At 54.7% G+C, this 22,289-nt stretch overlaps 6 protein-coding genes across 6 annotated transcripts; 3 read left to right on the top strand and 3 right to left on the bottom strand.

Moving 5' to 3' along the window:
* Nucleotides 1-1,905: 1,905 nt before the first annotated feature.
* UV8b_06557 (uncharacterized protein) lies at nucleotides 1,906-5,612 on the top strand (the record flags this gene model as incomplete). Its single annotated transcript, XM_043144054.1, has 3 exons — nucleotides 1,906-2,268; nucleotides 2,369-2,464; nucleotides 2,640-5,612. 3 exons carry the CDS (start codon nucleotides 1,906-1,908, stop codon nucleotides 5,610-5,612), a joined length of 3,432 nt encoding a protein of 1,143 aa, XP_042999989.1.
* Nucleotides 5,613-7,593: 1,981 nt separating this feature from the next.
* UV8b_06558 (uncharacterized protein) lies at nucleotides 7,594-9,116 on the bottom strand (the record flags this gene model as incomplete). Its single annotated transcript, XM_043144055.1, has 2 exons — nucleotides 7,594-8,753; nucleotides 8,807-9,116. The coding sequence occupies 2 exons, from the start codon at nucleotides 9,114-9,116 to the stop codon at nucleotides 7,594-7,596; spliced, it is 1,470 nt and encodes a 489-aa protein (XP_042999990.1).
* Nucleotides 9,117-10,974: 1,858 nt separating this feature from the next.
* On the top strand, nucleotides 10,975-12,823 carry UV8b_06559 (uncharacterized protein; the record flags this gene model as incomplete). The annotated part of the gene is made up of 2 exons (XM_043144056.1): nucleotides 10,975-11,828; nucleotides 11,914-12,823. The coding sequence occupies 2 exons, from the start codon at nucleotides 10,975-10,977 to the stop codon at nucleotides 12,821-12,823; spliced, it is 1,764 nt and encodes a 587-aa protein (XP_042999991.1).
* Nucleotides 12,824-13,827: 1,004 nt separating this feature from the next.
* UV8b_06560 (uncharacterized protein) lies at nucleotides 13,828-15,160 on the bottom strand (the record flags this gene model as incomplete). The annotated part of the gene is made up of 4 exons (XM_043144057.1): nucleotides 13,828-14,709; nucleotides 14,777-14,919; nucleotides 14,980-15,002; nucleotides 15,150-15,160. The coding sequence occupies 4 exons, from the start codon at nucleotides 15,158-15,160 to the stop codon at nucleotides 13,828-13,830; spliced, it is 1,059 nt and encodes a 352-aa protein (XP_042999992.1).
* Nucleotides 15,161-16,479: 1,319 nt separating this feature from the next.
* On the top strand, nucleotides 16,480-17,952 carry UV8b_06561 (uncharacterized protein; the record flags this gene model as incomplete). Its single annotated transcript, XM_043144058.1, has 2 exons — nucleotides 16,480-17,035; nucleotides 17,267-17,952. 2 exons carry the CDS (start codon nucleotides 16,480-16,482, stop codon nucleotides 17,950-17,952), a joined length of 1,242 nt encoding a protein of 413 aa, XP_042999993.1.
* Nucleotides 17,953-18,083: 131 nt separating this feature from the next.
* UV8b_06562 (uncharacterized protein) lies at nucleotides 18,084-21,373 on the bottom strand (the record flags this gene model as incomplete). Its single annotated transcript, XM_043144059.1, has 2 exons — nucleotides 18,084-21,260; nucleotides 21,326-21,373. 2 exons carry the CDS (start codon nucleotides 21,371-21,373, stop codon nucleotides 18,084-18,086), a joined length of 3,225 nt encoding a protein of 1,074 aa, XP_042999994.1.
* Between the last annotated feature and the right edge of the window lie 916 nt (nucleotides 21,374-22,289).

A 22,289-nucleotide genomic window follows, 5' to 3' on the forward strand; every position in this document is an offset into this window, starting at 1 on the left:
ATGACCAGCGGCTGGTCCCTGCTTCAGTACGGAGGTAGAAAAGTCGCTTGTGGCAAGCAGTGGGTAGCGGAGTATCCATCTTCCGAGCCAATCAGGCAAGCGCATATCGAGGCAATTCCTCCCGAATCGGACTAGCGCTGGCGACCGAGACGAGCGACCAATCAGCGTGGGCCTGAACCCATCTGACTTCTGTACAGGAACGGGACGGGACCTTGTGCTTTAGACTTTGCGTCGGCACGCAGCCATAATGAAGTTGGGTACCTTAGGTACCTTAGGTAAGGTACCTAGTAGCCACATAGTACGGAGCACTCAGTTACTCCACCTACCTCCTTGGATGGTACTGTACGTCCGTAAGATAGGTTATGTACCTTCAAGCCCCCCCCTGGGTCGTTCTTTCCAGGCGGGACGCGCAGGCCGTTCGTTGTACTCTGTGTCTGGTTCTGGTTGCATGTTGTAAGACGGGGGACGAGGTACGTAGGCAGGGTAGGCAGTGACTTGCACTCACTCGCAAACTGCCTAGCTCCTTCCCTGCCCGGTCTCATTGAGCATCACCCCCAAAGGGATGATATTGGCAGCTTGGCGGCACGTTTACATTGACGGCATCCAGGACTTCAAGCCAAGTCCCTATCCGTCGTCTGCTCTATCGTGTTTGCCTCGAAGCAGCTTTGTTCGTGTCTGGCTGGTGTCCGTCTCTTTCATCGGGACCGTTGACGCTTTGTTCTTGCGCATTGTTGCGGCTCCTCTTCTCTTTTGTTCTTTTCTTGAAAACTTCCAAGGTTCTTGGCGGCACTCGCAACCAAACCCCACCCCGGCATTCTCATCAAAGTTGATGTAGCGCTAAGAAAATCAGCTCCCGACAAAAGCCAGTGAGTTGTCTTTGTCTTGTCTTTGTCTCTGGCCCTTCTATCTATCTACGTTGCACTTTCCACTCCAGCTTTCGTCCACATCCCTCTGCCGTCACTGCTGCTGCTGCTGCTGCTGCTGTTTTTTTTTTTTTTTTTTTTTTGCATCTAGTTCTCCACACCGTGCTTCTTCAAGACGTTCTTCGTCTTTTCGCCCGGACTCTACGTTGGCGCCGGTTGCCGTTGTCAGGCTTTTTGCGCCCGCCTCCAGTCGTTTCCCTCGGAGGGGGGGGGGGGTCGCCGCACCACAGCTGCTGGCTCCAGTCTGGTCCTTTGGCCACCAGACACCAGCCAGCAGCACCTGGCAGCAACACGCAGCTCACAGGCTCATCACAGGCTCATCACAGGCTCGCACCCACGCCGCTCAGGGCATGCCGCAGCACCCCAGCCAGACATTGAAGCACCAGACACCAGACAGACAAGACAGCACGGCATTTGACGCCAGGCACCAGACGCCAAGTGGACGGTCAGGACACACCAGACAACGCCCACACCCACGCCCACGCCCACGCCCACGCCCACGCCCACACTCAGGCCGACGCAACTCACCCACGCACACGCACTCACCACTCAAACAACCACCCGCAGGCGCAGACTCCACACAGCAGATACGTACAGTACTGTACATGCCTGCTTGCCTGGTAGGTACCTACCTAGTAACCTTACCTTACTTACAATACACCTTACACACCAGGCTCTCATCACACAACACGATTTGCTTCACTTTGTTCAATCTCCTATACCCTCCTGCTGGGTCCTTCTTCCCCCCCACACCGAGTCGGGTTTTTTTTCTTCTGGAACCAAAAGCCTCTTGCCCTTTTCTCGTCCTTTTTCTCATCCCCCTCAAATTCATGACCCCGGCTCCGCGGCTTCCGCCATGGCAGCTGAGTCTTCGTCGCTCGCACGCGAGCCTCTTACGGCATCAACCCGTGGCCGTGGCAGAGGCGGGCGAGGCCCTCGCGGTCGAGGCAGAGGCAGCACCAGAGCCACTACCAATTCTGCCATGACAAAATCTACTACTGCCTCTCGTGGCCGAGGTGGCACGCGCAGAGGAAGAGTAAAGAACTTTTCCGACTCGCGTGTACAAGCTGCTTATGAGCGACAACGCGACCTCAAGGCTACCTATCAAGCTGTTTCTTTTGCCCTCAAGCCCGCGCTTCAGGAGCTTGCCGAGCGTAGCGTTGATGAGATGCTACAAAAGCCAGACTCCTACAAGCAAGCCGGGGAATACTTCCCCACAGTCGCTCAGCTCAAGGACAAGCTTGATAACAAGCTACGGGAGTGTGACCGACGCCTCGAATGCGACCTGAATCTTGCCAAGCACACCTTTTCTGCGGAGAAATACGTCACCGAAAAAGAATTTCAGGTTTGTTCTCTCTCTCACAAACTCCACATTCCATTACCTATGTTGCCGTTTGGTCACCGTTGTATTAACTTCAAACCAACCCCCCCCCCTTGCTACACAGAACGGTGTCTGTGACATGCTGGAGCAATTTTACGAAGGCCAAGAGAATCGCCTGCGTATACTCGGCTCGCTCCACTCCAAGAAGTTACCTGTTGACGTGAGTTATCTGTTGCACAAAAGTGTTTCCATTGTCTTTTCATTGCCCCTGCCATTCCCTCCTCCCCCCCCTTTCTATTTTATTGCCGTTTCCCAGCCACTTTCTGCAGTGACTTCTCTTTCCTTTTTCCCGGTTCAACGTCGTACTTCTCAATGCTCACCCACAACTCGCGCAGATTCGTGATGATCAATATGAATATCGCGTCATTAGTGACGCTTACTTGGACAACGAATTTGGCATCTACGAATGCTACAAGAATGGATACCTTGTGCCGTACCCCTCACGCGTCATTGGCACGGAAATGTGGAGGAAGCACCGTGAAGCCGACGCTGCCGTCACCGCAACTAGAGAATCTTCCAATTCTTCCGCAAGAGGCCGAGGAAGAGGCCGTGCAGGCGGTGGTGTCAAACGAAGAGCCGCAGACCAGCCGGACGGCCAGTCCGCTCCCAAAAGATCTAGTCGCAACACGGACGACAGTCAGCTCCTTGCACACGCTCCCATAGCCCCAGCTCCAATGAAAGGGCTGTTGGCCTCGGCTGCCAACGTGGACAATGATCCAGAGGCTGCGCTCGGAGAAGAAGAGTCTGTACCAGCTTCTCCAGAACCTCCATTGCTTAACGGAAACGCTTCCTCATTCACGGCTCATTCTCCAAGTCGGCAGCTCGCTCGCGAGAAGAGCCCTCAGCTGCCCAAGAGCATCGGAGAGCCGGATGAGTATGGCGTCCGTACTTATAGCCAACGACCATCCATGCGTGAGAAGGGCATCAACAGTCGATTCCTCGCACCCCGTCCGTTCTTGTTCGATGCGTGGGACATTGGCTTTAGAGACTCGTCCAACGACTCCACCAAGGGTCACACACGCGCCAAGAGAGGAAAATATCTTGATACTCCGAACAGCAACGGAATTCACTTTGACCATTGGTGCAACGGGTACGATTACTCAGCCGCGCGACCTGAGGACTTTGACCGAGATTTGGTCAAAAAGCATGGCGTGCACCCAACATACGGCATCTTTCTGCCCTCGAGCAAAAACGAGTCGGAGCCTCCGGATCCTTATGTCATGCCGGGAAAGCCCAACGTGTTTGTTGCCAATCCGTCTGGGAGAATATCCCACGCATCGAGGTCTTTCCAATCTACGACAAATGAACGTCGCTCGGAAGAGCTGCCTCTGCGCACCAAGATGAAGGCGAATCTTCGCAGATTCTGCAAGATTTCAAAGATTGACGTCGAGGACTTGTCTATTGCCGACCATGTTGAATCCAAGGACGACCTTCGGCTCAAGTCACTTGGCATTGCGCAGAAGGAACTAAGCTCGCGGCCTCGATTGTCCGAGACCACGTCGGAAGCAGAGGCAGAGGCAGGAGCAGGAGCTGAAGTAGACTCAGAAACTGCAACTGGAGCTCAAGCTGAAGCCGAAGCTGATGCGGTAGCAGAAGCAGACGTTGAAGCGGCACGGGAGGCAGAAGAAAGAGAAGAGGAAAAAGAAGAGGAAGAAGCAGAGACAGGAGAGGGAGAGCAAGAGGAGGAGAAGCAGGTGGAGGAGAAGCTACCGTCGAAAGAACCTGAGCAGCCTGACGGCATTCTGTCTGCCCTGTCTGTGTTGACTTATGCCACCGCATATGTTGCAGCCCAGGATGTTAGTCGCGCAGCTCCTCCCCCCGCGAAGCCTGCCCGATACGATGCCATTCGTGATGTCTTTACAGACTCAAAACCTGATCCTGCTCCGGCTTTGGAGAGCAACAGCATGAAGCTGAAATTTCTCTCAGAACTGTGCAACTTCGAGTCACGACTTCCAGGTTCAACTCCGGAGCGGGAATCATCGGGTCAGAGCCACGCGGGCCTTGTCCCTGCCTCTGACAACAGAGCACCTCTGCAGCGACAAGAGCCTCCTCCTGTTGCGTCTTATGGCCGTGCTCCCATTCCTTCGAGGGTCAGTCAGGAGCCACCACCTCCAGTCTACATGCAGAGCCAGGCCGATCGCATGACCTTGCCTCCTGCTGGTCCACCTCACGACCGACCTGCTCACGACCGACCTGCTCACGACCGACCTGCTCACGATCGACCTGCTCACGATCGACCTGCTCACGATCGACCTGCTCACGACCGACCTGCCTATCCCGTGCCCACTCCACAGCAAGAATACAAGCCGAGTGTCCTTTCGTCCGGTCCAGCCATGCAAGAGCTTGCATGCTACTATCCTCCCCCTCCCCCTCCCCCTCCGCCACCACCTCCTCCGCCACCTCCTCCTTCCAACGGCTCTTATCCGCCCGACCCTCGCCCTATCGACCCCAGCTACAATCCCCGCCGATTGAGCAGCTACGGGCTTGAAAATTCACAGCAACCGGTATACAGCCGCGTATACTGGCCTCAGCAACCTCCAGCTCCCGCCCCCCCTGGCCCTCTGTCGGCACTGCCAACAGCTGGACCGGTTCCTCCGCTATCTCATCAAGCCCATCCTACCCTTCCTCCAGCACTGCCAGCTTCGAGAATGTCGTTCTCTCAGACTTTGAACGCGGAACCACTTCCGCCTTTGAGACCGCCTCGCGGCCGCACTCAATCAGTTCCCGAGGAGCTGTCCTACGACGCCAACATGCGTGGGGGCATGTATAGCTCATACTATCCCCCGGCCCCCTCCCGGTCCTACAGTCGTGGATATCCCATCACCGAACCGCATCAGTCTCATCTTCTTCACTCCATGTCTGGCGACAGAACTTTGCCGAAACCGCAACAGGGCGGCCATTCGTACATGGGATCTCCTCCGCCTCCGGCTTACGCATCGCATATCATGTCGCCCACCTTTTGTACTGCATCCGGCCTTACGGGAGGGATGATGCACAGTCCCCCGGGGACTCCCCATGGCGGGCCTCCGGGCCCAGTGCATCGGCACAGATCGACGCCGTCTGGATCATCAGACGCGGGATCAAACAAGTACCGCAAGCTGCAGCCTGCTCCCGTCCCAGCCCACCGAGCGTGGTCCAACAAGCCTGAGCTGAAGACGATCCCCTACGATCATAAAGAAACAGGGTCCTCTGCCGCGCTGCCCAGCTCGGGTCCCACCCAGATAAGAGGATGGAACGTGAACCAGCATCGCAAGCGGGGCAAGCAGGAGAAAGGGGACTCTTCACTCGATAGAGACGAATCCAGATAGCATCTGGTTCGTGCCCAAGGGATGAAGATTGCAATGAAGCAACCCACATACGATTCGGTCCGGTCCCTGGCGCCGCGGATGTTGCCGCCCCTTTGCCCACGGAGAGAACCGGCGCACCCGCACCGACCTGATGTGGAATTGGTGGCAGCTAGGATGCCCACTGATCCTCTTGAGCTGGAGAATATTTCCATGTACGGCTTTGGTGCAATACCAAACCTGGGATTTTCTGGGCCTCTGGATGCGCCGCTAAAACAACGATTACGTCCTCGAAGAGACAAAGTCAATTCGCCTTCAAGCGATGCAGACGTTATTTTTGTCGGTATCGATTCGCGACAACGGCAGCGGCCAAACATTCGCAGGTCTAGTGTGAAGGCTTGCCCACCTGCTGATTATACCGTCAAGCCGATGCTGAAGCCAAAGCTGGGTGATGCCAGTCTCCCTATTGAGATTGTCGATGGTTCAAAGTCGCCAGGGGCAGCAAATGCCATCTAAAAAAAAAAAAGAAAACGAAAAAAAAAAAGAAGAAGAAGAAGAAGAAGAAGAAAAAGTTGAAAGGATTAGGGGATTTCTTGCGCCATTTTTTTTATTCCATTTTCTCACCTTTTCTTCTCCACCTGGAGAGTTTCTAGCTTCTTTGCGAAATGGACTCAGTAGCTGGCCCTTGTACCGAAAATCCTGCTTCTTTTCTCGTAGCGAACACGCTTCCTCGGCGCTACTCTACTTTTCTCTTCTTCACTACAAGACGGTGAAGACCATTTTGCTTACCTGACAGGTTGCCGCTATACCCCCTCATGTTGCTTCTCTTTTTTCTCGGCACTGGGGCTCCAAAAGCATAGGTGAGCCCTTCTTTTTCGCTAACCGGCTGGTTGCCCCCTGCCCGGTACCGCGGCATCAAACGGCGTTCAAGGGGGGATATTATTAAAGACACTGGCTCTGGTTCTTTCACGTCCCTGTTTATTGCAAGTTTTGGTTTGCTCAGCTCTTCTTTTACGCGGCATCGTTCATTCTAGCCTTTGTTGGCCCCATGGCCCCTTTGCCTGTTTCCTTTTCTGTTCAGTTTGGGCCAAGAAGGTAATAATCACGGCGGACCGCATTGCGAGTACACAGATGCGTTGGCAGGCAGGTCATTGTTAGAAGAGGCCTTCATGACGGACGGTATGGAATAGATGAGTTGTTGTTTTTTTTTGTCTTGTGATTTTTTTCCCTTTCTTCTTCTTCTTCTTCAAGCCCCCCTTTTGTTTCCCCTGCAAGGGCTAGGCATGCCCCTTGCGCATAATGAGCAAAAAGGTTGAGACTTGGCGGCAGCATTTTCGTTTTTCCGGGCGTGAAATCAATGTCGATGGTGAAATGCGTCGTGGCCTCGCTCCGCTCCACATTGTCAAAACAAGTTGGTCAGTTTGCATTCACTCTTATGGGCTTGCGCAGCTTCGTCGGTTGGTATGCGTAGAACTATATACCAAGTCTCGGCCACGGGCTTCAAGACCGACCCAAACAAGCAACGAGGAGCCCTTGCCCCTTTAACCAGCAATGCCGAGATATTTCCTGCAGGCATCAATGGATCAATCCGACGTTTTGGTCCGCCGCTAGATTTCCCCACGCCTAAAAAGCCAACTTGACGTCACTATTCTAACCTCTAACCCCTGTTACTTGATCATTCATCCGGGAATGGGTATTCGTAGCCCCCCCCCCCCCCCCCACAAACGGACTCGACCGGGGCAAAAGCTCGGGAAAAAAAAAAAAAAAAAGTAATTCAAAATACAAAGGATTTGGCGTTGCAAAAAAAAATGGCCGACTCCCATGAGCGCTGTTCTGCTGCATCCACTCCCGGGGGGGGGGGGGGGGGGTCTTGCTCCATCGGGCGGCGGCGGAGCAGGGGGGGTCAACTCCGTTGGGTGGGAATAAAAGCTCTCAACTGCTCTCGAGAATGGGGCCGGCCCATATCGGCGGAAGCCAGGATGCTGCTCTGCTACTGGGCGCGCGCCTAGCATGCTACTATACTCGCGTTGCTGCCGTTTCCGACCGTCGGATTCGCATTCGCAGCCGCAGCGGCGTGAGCGTTCAGGTTGGAGACGGACAGCAGGCTCGCGCCGAGGTCCATTTCCGGGTGGAGGGGATACATGGGCGCCTCCATGGTGGTGCCGTCGAAGATGACGGTATTCTGGATGGGCTGCTGCGACTGGCCGAGGACGTTGATGACGTCCTGGGCCAGCTGGCCGCCGAGGATGGCGGTCACGGGGGCGATTTCGCTCCCCAGGTTCTGCAGAAACTTTCGCAAAACGCACGGCTTGAGCGTCTCGCTGGGCAAGCTCAGGGCCTTGTGCTTTTGAGTGGCAATCTGCGTGAAGACGCGCAGGTCCTCCCTGCTGAGGATGTCGGGAAGGCGGCCTCCATGCAGCAGCTGGAACTCCCACAGGGCCCGCAGACAGGACAAGGCGGGGGTGACGCATCTCAGCCGCCGCTTGGAGGCGGTGTACTCGGCGGGGAGCACGGCTGCGTCGCTGGCCAGGTACCAGGTCGAGTAGAGCTCGCGCTTGGTGACGAGCTCGGTGGGCTTGTTGCCCCGTGTTTCGGTGCTGACGTGGACGACGGAGCGGGTGCGGGACTCTTGTCTGGGAGCGGTGGCGACGTTGCTCGCTTCGCGCCGGATCACAAAGTCGTGCTCAATCAGGTCGCTGAATATGAAGCCGTACATGCCATGGGTCCCGGCGGCATAAAAGGGCCGGCTGTTGATCCGGGTGGCGGTGTTGATTATGTTGACCGTGTCGGGGCCCAGGTCCGTGGCGATTACTACGCTGTAGGCGGCGAAGTAGCTCGGGCCCTTGGCAGTGACGCTCTGGGGGTCGACGTGGACCTGCACTCGAGGGTTGAGCTTGCGGAGCGCGTGACTGGCAGCCTCGGCGCGGTTCTGGCCGACGAGACTCTCGCCGCCTTCGGACAGGAAGAACTGGCAACCAAGGTCGGCCTCGGTCACCAGAGAGCCGTCGAGAAGGGTGATGGAGCCCACACCGGCGAGCACAAGGTTTTTGGCGATTTCGTGGGCCAAGCCGCGCATGGTTATGAGAAGAATGTGGGCGTTTTGTATCTTTTGCTGGGCCGCCATGCCCCAGAGGCGTATCTGCCTGTCGTAGAGAGCAACGTCGTCTGCGGCCGGTTCAGTAATCATCAGGCGCGGATATGGCAGGGCACTGACGTACCAGGGGACACGGTGCTGGGGGGGATCTGCATGGGGGCGCCGTTTGCCGCCATGGCGGGCGCGAGACGTGAGGCATCAGGAACGGGGATGCCACCCACATCGGCATCTTGAAGCAAAGGCCCAGAATCCGCCATGACGGAAGCCATGGGATTCAACAAGCTCCCGTGTTGCAAGAGGCTTGAGTCAAAGGCAGGCGCGTTTCCGTTTGGCTCCAGGATCTGCTGGGCGGGTGGCAGGGCACGGGCACGGGCACGGGCACCTCCGTCTGGATTCGTACCGACGTGTTCTTGCCCTCGGTTCTGTTGATCCATTGCGGCTACTCGCGCCGCGATGATTCCCGACCAAGGAGCAGCAGCAGTTGTTGTAAGCGACGGAGGTGAGAAGACAAATGCTCCTCCTTGTCGTTGAGGGATGGGAAGTTTCGGGGGCCCAAGACTGATTGAGAATTGCTGGTTTGCGGAATCGTATAAGCCGTCGAGCTCGGCAGGTGGAGTTGGCGCCCAGATGGGATGAGACGGGGTTCAAGATCTGAGAGCCGAGTCAAGCCGTGGTGATTTGACACTCGGCAATGGAGAAGGAGGAAACCATGTACAAGTCCCAAGAGCAGTCAGTGTATGGTGTCGAGGCCCGGTGTCGAGCCTGGGTCGCACGGCTCCGATGAGGGCCAGATTTCGGAATCAAATGCCCTGGAGTGTAACTATCGAGGCAGCGAGTGAGTTAAAGTGAAAGCTTCCTTGGAAAGTCGGACTGGATAGCGAACTTTTTGAGGTTGGGTTGCCTGAAAGAAGGAGCTGACGTAAACACCGGACGTAAGAACCGCGAGCTGTGATTGGTGGCAGCTGACTTGGCCGTCATGGACTGGAGACACGGAACTGAAGAGTCCAGGATGCCAGGGATTCCAGCAGGTAAGGTAACCTCTGGTATGCACCGCATGTACCTAATGTGCGAGGTAGGTTAGGTACCGGCCGCTACTGGCTGGTACCAGATTTTCTCGGCCAGAGAGGCATGATTTTCCTGCAGGCACTTCCTATTCCGTCTCGGCTCCCGAGTCGCGGGGCTTGACCACATGCAATGGCAATTACCAACCACCAGACGCCCGTACTCTCCGTATGTACCTCTGCGCAGTGCTCCGTACCTACAACGCTCTCTGTACAGCAAAACTCCGCCGCCAGGCTGATGGCACGACTACGGAAATGTACCTACCTTAGGTACCTACCTACCTAGGTACCTACCTACCTTAGGTAGGCATAGTACGGAGTAGGTAGATACCTGGTAGGTACCTATTTTACCAGACGCACGGAGTAGCCGGCCGTGAAGTGACCAGGTCACTGTCACTGTCACTGTCACTGGTGGCACTTTCCCTACGCCCGTCCCTCCTGCCAAGTTATCGTAGGCAGTTGCCCTCCCCTCCCTCTTCCCTTCCACCTCGTGAAACCCTCGCACCTGCTCTCGCTCTCGTTCACCGCGAGCCAAACGAAAAGAAAAGACACAAACCATCCGACACAAACCATCCGACACAACCGTTCGACACTACTCCGTACCATCCGTTACTACTTCAGCCCGCCCTTCCCTTCCCTTCCCTTCCCTTCCCTCTCCCCTCCCTTCCTTCCCCTCCCTCGCGGCGATTTACGCCTGCGCACTCGACCTCGACCATCCAGGTGTCCCGTTTCCAGTAGAAACACTTGTTCAGATATTCTCGTGACCCGGACCTGACGACCTGACTCCATCCGGCCTCTTCATCATTGCCTCTTCCCCACGCGACCCGAAACCCCCCCCCCCCCCCCCTCTCTCCCCTTCCCCCCGTCCGGCCAATCTTGTGGTTGGATCCGATCCATACAACCCAACAAACAAGTCTTGTTCTTGTTCATTTTCTCTGCTCCGCAAATTGGAGGTAATGGGTCCACCTCCGTCTCTCTTGATTTCCGTCTCCATCTCGACAACCCCACGGCGACCTGCGGCAGTCACCTCTTCTCTCGACTCCCTACTCTCCAGGCCCGTTTTCCTCTGGCAATTCTCCTTCTATAATTAGTCCCTGGGCCTACTTCGTTGGCGGCTTGACGGCGTCACCCAGGCACAAACTTTGACTGCCGACAACCCTGTGGCATAATCGAGACCTCGACTGGACAAGAGCAGCAGCAGTCTTCCCTCTCGACATCCGCAACCCTCATCATGGCCTCCAGATCGGGGGCCGGCTCTAATGGGAATCGCCAACCACGCCCACGAGATGCACGACGACAATTCCGACCCGTCTCTCTCCCCACCTTGCCGTCATTGCGAACCTTGAACATTGAGCGGCGACGTCCTGCACCGCCCCTGCCACCACCCCCCGCCTTATCCGCCGCGAATCATAGCGCTGATGTCGCAACGAACGACTCCCGTCCCGCAACGAGATACTGGTCGGCAGCCGCTAGGAGGGCCGAGCGCATCCGCAATCTCGACGATAGAGCCCCCAGCTTGGACGACCTGGAGTCCAACGCCATTGATCAATCGTGGTTCTCGACAGCACGCGCCTCTCTCCGCTTGCGGCCCATCCACACTACCACTGCCAGCAGCCAACATCACTGGGCACCCAATCTTGATGAGCTCGACCAAAGCCTTGACGAAGCCAACTCGCAGCTTCGCTCTCTTCTGGACATGACGAATCACATCAACCTCATGACCCCCTTGCTTCCAGCCGGTCTCTCCCCCGTGACTCGGTCCCACGACTTCCCCGACGACACCATCAGAAACAAACGCCGCAAGATCGACTCAAGCCGGCCAGTTCCCAGTTTTAAGGGGTTCCGATATGGCAAGTATGGACAGGTCGAACCGGGCCAGTTACAGATGGAGATGGTCAGCTGTGACGGAGGCATGTTTTCAAACGAGTCGTCGTATGCGGCCGAGAATATCCTCAAAGACGACAATTCCGTATACTGCACCAAGGGAAACCGGTGTAATATTGTCCTACGACACCAAGGCGCCACGGTTTTCACTCTGCAAGAGTTGACAATCAAGGCCCCTACCTCTATGAGCTATTCACATCCGTAAGCCGCAAAGCCTCTGCGCCCTTTTTTTTTTTTTTTTTTTTTTTTTTCCCAAAACCAAGATTTTACTAAACCCCATTCAAAGAGTTCGTGAAGGCATGATTTTCATCTCCATGGATCAGGACGACATCCTCAGTCGCACGGCGCAGTATCAGATCCAATACCCACCGTCATCTCACCACGGCAACTGGAACTCCAACGACAGCAGCGCAGCTTCGGTCAGCAACTCTCGCCAGGCTGAGCGAGACCCCACCCCTAGACATATCATTTCCATACGGCACCACGACGATGGCACCACATCCACCCGCGTCCATCGGTCTCATCCCCCGCATATCTTTCTCCACGACTCCCGCCAAAGCCAGCACGGCAACCGTCAGACCCACCAGGACGAGGACGCGGGTCCCGACCATTCTTTACCGGAAATGCCCCAAGAATTTACCACGAACCAGCCCGACTTCAACATTACCACCGAATGCACCTCGGACGAAGAAGAAGGTTACGAAGTACCCCATGTTCTCCGCCGGGCCCCTAACCGCATCGGCTCCCTGCCCTTTGAGACGGAAACGTCCGATTCCGAGGATACAGCAAACCCTTTTTCAGCATCCGAGCTTGCCGAAGCATTCCCCCAGCAAATCCCGCAACTACCCCCCATGCTGGCCATTCAAGGCCCTTCACACACTGTACCCCACGAACGAGAAGGAGAAAGGGACCATTCCAGCCTCTCTCTCTCGGAAGCGTGGGAAGCCCACGCCACCGCCACTCAAGAGGCTGTTCGTGCCGTAGGAGGGACCCTTCTTGTCCCCCACGCCAGGTTCTTCATTGAGAAGAAAAAGTCAAAGTGCACCATTCGATTTGACCCCCCCGTTTCAGGGAGGTTTATCCTCCTCAAAATGTGGAGCTCACATCACACATCCCACGGCAACATTGACATTCAGAGCGTCATGGCCAAAGGCTTTGCTGGGCCTCGGTTCTTCCCCTCGGTGCAACTAAGTTGACATGTTGTTTTTTTTTTACCGCTCCCAACATGCCGGGGAGAAGAGTTGGCGCACCAGTAAACGCGAAAGAAGAAAGAAAAGGACGAATTAAGTGGCAAAGCAAGGGGGGGAGCAAACGCATTGTTTTTATTCCTTTTCTTCCGTATTCATGGAAGCTTCCCATCCCATGAGCTTGCTCAGTACGTTGTATAAATGCCGTCTTGTGAATACCAAAGGTTTTGGATATTGCATATAAACCTCCTTTTTTTTTTCCTCAAGAACGTTGTGAACGAGCTTTCTATCAGGCATTGTGTGTGTGCGTCTTTTCCCCGCGCGTTATATATCCATAGTTTTCTTGCCATTTTATAAAACAAAATTATATAACCAAGTAAACAAAAGCATGGTCATGATTGGTAGAAGACTTGGCGGCTGGCAAACAACATGACAACATGGTTTTTTTTCGAAGCACCATCAAGCAGGGTATTCCACCAACACCAACCGCTTATTTCCTGTGGGTTACAGAAACGAGGAATGGCATGTACATGCCTGGCATAGATAGGAGGTATATACAAGGTAGCTTGGTATGAGGCCAAAGTAAGCCACTTCAAAACACACAAGCACAGACTGCATCATCAGGGCAGTTTCGGGAGCATCGCCACGCACCGCACACACACACCAACACACAGTTATTACCGATATACAGGATACGCCACTCTGAGTGATGGAAGGAAAGAGGGAACCGGCAAGTTAGTGAGGGTGACGGGCGTCCTTGGTAAGTGAGGCAGGAACGGAACGGTATCCTAGGGGGGAACGGCGCGGTGTTGCTTCCCATGCCGCCTTCTCTGCACGAATATCAATGTCGCGTTCGTATGCTGAAAAGTGGTGGACTTGACTTGCCCTCGATGCCACCCAGGTCGTGCCTCTCCGCGACGATTCCTCCGGGCTTGCTGCTTGTTTTTCTTCCCCCCCCCCCCCCCCCCCCCCTTTTATATAAGCAACAGATGTGTGTCTCGTGTTTCTTGTTTTCAGACATTCTCGGAACGAACTCGTGGCAGGATAGGTCTCTCATCATAGGGAGGATCGTCTCTGTCTTGGGGCTCCTGTCCGTGGGGAAAACACGCGCCATGAATGTGTTCCACATGCCGGTCTTTTTCGCTCTGGTTGTAGTAAAAGTATTGGCAAAAGACAACAAGATCCATTGCGAGGGTAACGGCGGCGCCAGCTAACCAGCTTAGGTTGACAAGCATGTATTTTCCGTATATGCGGCCAGCTTCGCCAGGCTTGCATTCGTGATGCTTGCATTGCGGCTCAAATGCGAAGATGGAAAGGACGTATGTGACGTTTCCAAGACAAGCAAAGATGAAGAAGAGCATGCTCAGCCCTTCGGTCGTCTTTCGACGGTAGTTGAGAATGAGCTGGGGGACTCGAGAGGCTATGTAAAAGAGAGCACACAGGTAGCCAAAGAACTGGCCCCAAGGACTGAATGCAAGGGCGTCCTGTCCGCCGGCCAGGGGTTCCTTCTCGCCGCGAGTGGCCTGTTCGGCCAGGAACCAGCCTACAGCTCCAGCGACGCAGACCATGAAGACTATGGCAGCATTCCAGACCACAGTCTGCAGCTTGCTGGGTGGTGGTGACGGCTGCTCGATGTTGGAAATATGAGGCACAACCGGCGACAGACCGGTCCAGTCGGATCCACGACGCTCGGCGTGGTCAGCATGGCCCAGCAAGGATGTTTGTTCGTTGGCGTTGGCGCTGGCGTTGGCGTTGGCGTTGGCGTTCCCGTTGGTTTGGGAGCAAGGCTTGACGATGGGCGAGGTGGGTTCGTCTCGCAAAGTAAATCCGCGATAGTAAAAGCATTGAGCCAGGAGAACGATATCAGCCAGGGTATAGTACACGGCCAGGATAATCTGTTGTGATTTGCTATCAGCCGCCATGCAGGACTAGGGGGGGACGACGAGATGTAGTCGTGCTGACCATGGTGGGCAAAACACCCTGAAGAACTGCGCCGGCGATGTTGAAGACATCTCCGATGAGCCATACAATGACGAATTGGATTGACAGAGCCTCGGCAGAACCGGACCTCCAGTTGGCGATCAGCTGAGGAGTGAAGACGATGACTGCGAGTTTTGATTAGAGCCGATGCATGCATCAGGGGCAGCGTCCGAGATTCAACATACCCCAACAGGCAATGGATATGGACCTGAGCACAGAGCAGATGCAATCATCAGCATGACGTTCAAGTTCTTCTTGCCCAGGCGCTTTGTGGGGCGATGAGCGATGAGCCGGTCACAGATGAAGTCGGGCACACGGAGGATTCCGGCCCACCGTCTCGTCTGTCTTCCTTTACCTTTTGGCCATGCGTGCATGCTTTCTTGTGTGCCTTTTTCGCAGCCCGCAGCCCGCAGCCCGCAGCCCGCACCGGGTGGTGTTGATGACTGCATTGTGGCCGGCTCACCAGGGCCCAGGCGTTCCCGGCGTGTTTCAGGAGCAAGGGAGGGCGTTTGGTTTCCGACTTACCCGCAAAGCCCAGATATTGCCTGCACGTCAAGAGGCAGATTCGCCAGCGGGGGGACCATTGCCCACTCGATCGATGGACAAGAAGGCTACCATACAGATGGTCTTGTCACCTTGAACCGGGCTTCTCGGACAGGGGACGACCGGGGCCAGCTCAAGATGTTTGGTGGGGAAAGAAAAAATAAAAAATAAAAAAAAAGCCGAGACTCGGTCGGGGCGAAATGGGAAGGTAAAAAGGTTTTTTTTACTAAATCATGTGCCTTTTGACGCCCATCCGGGGTTGCCAATCCGGTGCGGATGCAGGGGGAATGTGAATGTGAATGTGAACGTGAATGTGAATGGGAGAAACGGTTTGACTTGAAGCTACAAGTACAGAAGATGGGACGAAGAATCGAACATGATGAGAGCGGAGGACGGGCTTTTTCCGCAATGGGACTGACTGGTGGACTGGAAGTCCATCTGCAATACGTATGTACCCAAGTACCTATCTATAACCGTGGGGGTACCTAAGGTCCCTCCCGGCTACAGAAATGGGAAACAGAGAGTGGGATGAAGATGCAAAGCGCCACTGAGCAAGATGCTGTCAAAAAAAAAAAAAAAACAGGCATCAAAGACGCAAAAGTGTCAAACTTTGCTCGACTCTTTCTTAAATGGTCGACCTGGTCGAAATGACCGTGGCTCCATGCATGCATGCCATGTTGCATTGCATGGTGGCGGCGTCTGCATGCAAGTGGGTAGTGGATACCTGCTGTTGTCGATGCATCCAGTCTCTGCCGACGGCACCGCTTGCCCACGTGACGCCAATACCTGGGCAACCTCAATGGGCCCCCAGCTGCACTGTGCTGCAACACAAAGTGCACAGTGCAGCGTATTGAACACGTTCAAGACAGGTACCTATCTATGTACTTCATGCATGTATGTCCCGAGCAGCCAACTTCAGTTGATTGATGCAACCGTCGTCTTTATTCTCGACTTGCGACTTTCAAGCCCAAAGAGGTAGTCGGTTGCCCACGTGCCAATAACCGCAGCAACACGGCAACACGGCAACACGGCAACACGGCAGCACATCGTCATCAACTCTCCAGCCTCATCGCCCAATGGCCTCAACCCCCCCCCTTCCCCCCTCCACGCCCGAGCTCCCCGCTCTCGCAGACGACTCCTCCATGCTCACCAGACGTTTCGGCCCAGAAGTCATCAACTACTTCGCCGGCAGCCGACTCAACCGCTATTCCTTTCTGCGCTCCGACGCCGCCTTTCTCCAAAGGGCCGCCGCCGCTCCGTCTTCGCGCTTCGTGGTCCTGAGCGACCTGAACCCTCTTGTCGCCCACGACGACTCCTCCTCCTCCTCCTCCTCCTCCTCCGGCAAGCTCGCCCTGCTGACGTGGGACGACATCAAGCCACTGGCTGGCGGGGCGCCCTTTGCCAAAACCGATGCCGAAGCCGTCGAGCGATACGACTCGACCGCCCCCTCGCCCACGCTGCTCGTCTTCCTGGGCGCCGTGGACGACAACGCGTCTCATCAGCGACATGTCGGCGGAGCCGTGTGCACGACTGCGACCTCGGACCATGGACACCTCCACGGCCAGCCGTTCTTTGCCATCGATGCCACTCCCCGGGGCAAGAGGCGGGATGCCACGCGCGCCTGGTTGGAGAGCCAGGAGGCCAAGGGGCTGCGCATAGCTACGGATACGAGACGTTTGACCTTGCGTTCGGAACACGGTATGTCCGTCAATCTCGCCTGGGTTCCCGAGGCCCCCCCCTCCTGTTTCGCCTTCAAGATGAAACCATGAAACTTGCCCCATGATTTAGGAAACCCAGTTTTTTTTTTTTTTTTTTTTTTTTTTTTTTGGGGGGGGGGGGGTTTGTTTGTGCACTGATTTTGGCATCTCTTTAATCCTTCATTTTTTGACTTTCCTGGGAAAAATACAAAACCGCCCCCCAATTATGCAGCCGCCATCTTTGCTCAAGCCCGGTCCATCATGGACTGGAACACCCGCAACACCTTCTGCGCCGGCTGTGGCAACCGCAACATATCCGTCGAAGCAGGCTACAAGCGACTTTGTCCACCTACAGACCTCAAGGGCGGCCCGGAGCCCACGCCGCTGAATGATTGCCCCACGCGCCACGGCGTGTCCAACGTCTGCTTCCCGCGGACGGATCCCACAATGATTGCGGCCGTCGTCTCTGCTGATGGCCAACGCCTCCTGCTGGGCCGCCAACCCCGCTGGCCCCCGCACTTGCATAGCGCGCTTGCGGGATTTCTAGAACCCGGCGAGTCGGTCGAGGAGGCCGTCCGTCGGGAGGTCTGGGAGGAAGCCGGAGTCAGAGTAGGCAGGGTCGTCATTCATTCCACCCAGCCGTGGCCCTATCCGAGCTTGATGATTGGTGCAGTTGCCCAGGCGCTGCCAGGCGACGGGGAGACAATCACTCTCAACGACAACGAGTTGGAGAGCGCGGCGTGGTTCGAAATGGACCAGGTCAGGGCTGCACTGGCGCAAACTGCGGCAACCCTCGGCTCACCCGCCCCCAAAGGCTACAAGCACGGCGACCTAAGGGTACCGCCTCCTCGGGCCATAGCCAATCGACTGATGACGGCAGTCGTGGAGGGCTATCTGTCAGGGCACTCCAAGATATGAGCAGAACTTCCTTCTCGCGCGCGCAATCCAAAGTGTCCGCGTATAGGTGAATCCAGGGCGAATGGGTGTCGGAATCTTCATCAGAGCCATGACCAGGGATGGATAAGCAACTTTTGCCATGCCGTTGATTTCTAGGACGGTGGCGCCACCACTTTCATGTCCGCGAACTTGACCCCTTCCATGACGGGAGTGGCAACGTGTTCAACTCTTCCCTTCTCATACCTGGCCAACCATACCGCATCTGCGTTGACGGTTTCCAATGCTTGCCGGACTTCTTGATTGCTCTCCAAGACATCCACCAAAAGCTCCACCATGTCATCAAACATGTCACCATCCGTTCGAACATGCAATGCTATAGCTGTGAGAAGCTGCACCACGGCTTCCCACATCTTCGCCTGCGACGCATGCTGCCCTAGGCTCCCCGCCGAGGCTCCTGCGGATTTCATCACCACGCCTCTTATCTCGGTACCGTTTCCAGACCGTAGCGGGATCATGATGCCGTCACCCTTGTCGATATTGGAGCCCCTCTCACGGTGTGATGATGGTGTGGGCCGTTTCGCGTTGGCTCCTCCCTGCTGCTTCTTGACTTTGAAACACCATTCTTTCAACCAGTCACCCCACTCTGTTTTGAAGCGAGTGCTTAAAAAATCTCCTGCCGCTGCACAGAGCCCACTTAGCGCATGGCATGCTTCGATTCCGACGAACGCTTCGGGGTCCCGTAGTCTCTCCACAACAACAGGCCAGACGGCGTTGACGAGGGGTAGAAATCTGTCTTCATCCCCGCCTAATATCGACGAAGCGGTGGTGAGGAGTTCCAGTAGAGACCTTCGTAGCTGGGGCGTTGGAGAGGTGAGATAGTGTTGAGTCAAACATGAGATTCGATGGAGAAGCTCGTAGGTGGGCGAGTTTGGCGGGGGTTCGGGTTCCTGGGGCGGCTGGCTCGCCTCTGCTTCTCCATGCGTATCGTCTGAAAACGCAGACTTCCAGGGCTCTTTAGGGTGGCCTTTGATTTCTTCAAATGTCGTCTGCTCGGCCTGATCGCGTAATCGCCTTGCCTCTCTACGGTCTAGATGCTCCATGAGATCGCTCATTCCTCGAATTGCTCTTGGCTCCTTCTTGTGGGTTATCATGTTCCTTTCTCCTTCTGTCAAAAGGCCATCGGCGTGAGACGCTTGGTCTACAATTTCTTTGAGAACTGAGAAAAGGTTTTCGGCGAAAGAGGTATATCCGTGGTAACTATCCAGCACGCCGAATATGGATTCGACGACGTCGTTTAGATACGGTATCAGGCGCGCGCCAGTGAGTCGTATCATCATCAGAAGCACCTGCATAGATGCCGGTGAGATATCAAGTGAATCCAGTCTTAGAGACACCGAGTTTACCATGTAGTCGACATTATCAATGATCAACTCGGCCACATTTGCGTAGTTGCATGATAGCGCCACCGTGTTGAGAGAGGCAATCGCATGTTGCTGCAGAATTTGGTTCTTGGACCCTAGGAATGTGGCGATCGCAAACAACACATCCACGAGGTGCGGTCTGAAGAGTTCGCCCTGCCTTGTCGCTTGGTACGCCACAACCTCTAGCGCGATTGCTTCTAGTCGCCAATCTGAGGAGGGCGAATCCTCATGCGTTTCAAGTATCTGGACTGAATACGAGTAAAGATCTTCGGATACTAGCTCGACGTCGTCTGATGGACTTGAAAAAGCTGGAAAATCGAGGTATCTCTCGGATTCAGCGTTTGAAACATTGGCAGCTCTGACAATCTCGAAGCATAGCCAGAGAGAAGCAACCTGATCTGCTGACTTTGACTCGCGGGCATGGTCCATCATACAAACGGCAAGATTGCGCCCGCTGGATGACGACCCAATGCGGCGGATCAAACTTGTAATCTCTTGCCGTAACTTTCTTTGGCTTTCGCTTGCCACAAGTATCGGCTCGAAAGCCTGTTCCGGGGAGGACTCTTTGCTGTTACCAGACTCGTCCAGCAGTTGCAAGTGAGGTTTTGGTCGCGGTTGCCTCGAATCCTGCATCAGCGATACGAGACTGTCCCTCAATGTGTCTGCCATTGAATCCTCTAGCGTTGATGACTCAACAGCTAATTGTTGCAGCAGCTGGAATCCCTTGGATAGGTTGACAACTGCAGCTGTCTTCGCGTCTTCATCCCCTGTTTGCATGAGACGTGGCAAACTTGACATCCAACTGTATATCGTCGATTTGACAGTGTCGGCAAGCTCAGGGTATATAGTTGCCAAGTAACTTAGGTCAACCTGTGTGGCTGTCGATGCTGGGAACTCATTGTCCTCAACGCCCAGCATGATTGCAGTTTCGACCAAGAGTGTGGAGCAATTGGAAAGAGAGGCGTGGCACTCATCCAGAAGAGATATGCAAAGGCTCCCAAGCGCGTCGCGGACGGTCTCCGAATCATGCATCCTCAACTTGATCATGGACGCCAGTGCACGTTTGACTTGAGCTGAAGTCTCTTTCACCCAATCAGGAGTCAACGGCACCTCTTTCGTGTTGTGTCCGACTTCTGGGACCTTGTTGCCCTCCTTTGGAAGTACGGATCTTGTACGCATATCTCCAAGTACTTGCGTCAGCGCAGTCTGTACGACAGCCAAGCATTTTGCCAACACGAGCGTCTTGTGGCGATTCGGAGTGGACAGTAGCTTTGCCATTGCGGAGACGACTCCGGGGAGAAAGTTGGCGAGGGTAGCTTGATCTCGAAGTCTGGTAAACACGGCCTGAAGGACGCCGAGTGCTTCTGTCTGCACCTGTGGGTTGATACCATCTATGGCGCTATCGATCATGACGGTAATTCCATGGCCCAAAGCGGGTATAAAGTCTTGTTGAGTAAGTCCAGATATTGCATTTGCCGACTGGCCGGCGGTCGACAGCAGGGCTCCAAAGGCTCGAAGCACCTCCAACTGTAGTTCTTCTGGCACATCCCGGCGCTCCTTCTGTGCTCCAGGCACCCCGTCCAGTATGAAAACCAGCAAGCTGAAGATCTGCTGGACCAAGTTGGCGGAAATTTTCGATTTCCAGCCATGATGGATGAGTAGCTCAAGGCATTTGATGCAGTTTTCCGTAAGCAGAGCGGGATACCTGTCCATCTGGCGGAATATATGATACAAGGGAAAGAAGACATATTCAGCAATTTTCTCGTCAAGTATTGATGGGTTGGACTGGATCTGTTGACGAAGAATGTTCAGAACTTGTTGGATCAAAACTTGAAGTTGGTGAGATGTGCCTGGGGCTTCAGCCTCACGGATCGCTAGTTGGCTTATTTGAACGCAACATGGCTTCAACTACTGTATGTGAGCCCAAGGCCCTAAATGGTCAATCCTCGGCAGATCGGAGTGCGGCTTAGTACCTTTTGGAACAAATCGTTGCGCTCAGAGCTGGTGGGTTGTCTGCTCATGACGGCAGGTCAAGGTCAAAGGAATCTCCACGGCTTATATCTCTCATGGCACGTCGAAGATGAACGCAGTTCAATCAGCCATGCAGCCAGAAGCGTAATCTGCTTGCCGCTTGGGCGACCACTGTTTAGTTAATGGCAGGAAAGAGACGGTGGAACTGCTGGGAACGGATGGGAAGAAATGCCCTAACCAGGCACATGTGGTGTTTACGGAGTATGGTGGGGAATCTGGAGATGGGTTGGCTAACCTACGTACCTAGGGAGATAATTTCACAGTGCACGCACTGTATGTATATATATATATATACACAATTGACAAAGATCATTCGCACTGTATAACTTACACACCAGGCTTCGCTCATCTGAAGTTGGTTATCAAAAAAATGGCAAAGTAATGGCGTTTTAAAATGGCTCGTGATTCTAGCCATATTCCAGTTCAAGTTTTGACATGAATCTTACGTACATGTCAAGGCATGTGACCCGGACAGACTAGGTGCCAAGCTCAGAACAATTCCTACCCTTTGACACCCCCCGTCCGTCCTGTCACTTGGCTTACGCAACGTTATCTCATTGTCCCGAAGAGTCCCTGCAAATGGTACGCGCGCTATGCTATGTTAGGAGGTACCTACCAGACCTACGTTGAGTGGCTGGCTACATGAGGATTTAGTGACTAGTACTGCTGCAAACTGACGCACTACTCTCACGGATACATAACGGTTCATACATCGCTAGCAACATCGTCGGTATTATTATAACCTGTAGCAATAGCTACGATGGCTACAGTGGCTACAATAGAGTTTATTTGCGCTTATTAGTAAATAGCAAGGAGTGCTGGCAATATGACTTTAGCTCACCGCCAGGCGTGTTCTAATAATGTTCTAAAGCACTGATAATGAGGATGCCGACAGTACGGAGTACA

Source organism: Ustilaginoidea virens, chromosome 5 (genome assembly GCF_000687475.1).
Source record: "Ustilaginoidea virens chromosome 5, complete sequence".
Lineage (NCBI taxonomy): Eukaryota > Fungi > Ascomycota > Sordariomycetes > Hypocreales > Clavicipitaceae > Ustilaginoidea > Ustilaginoidea virens.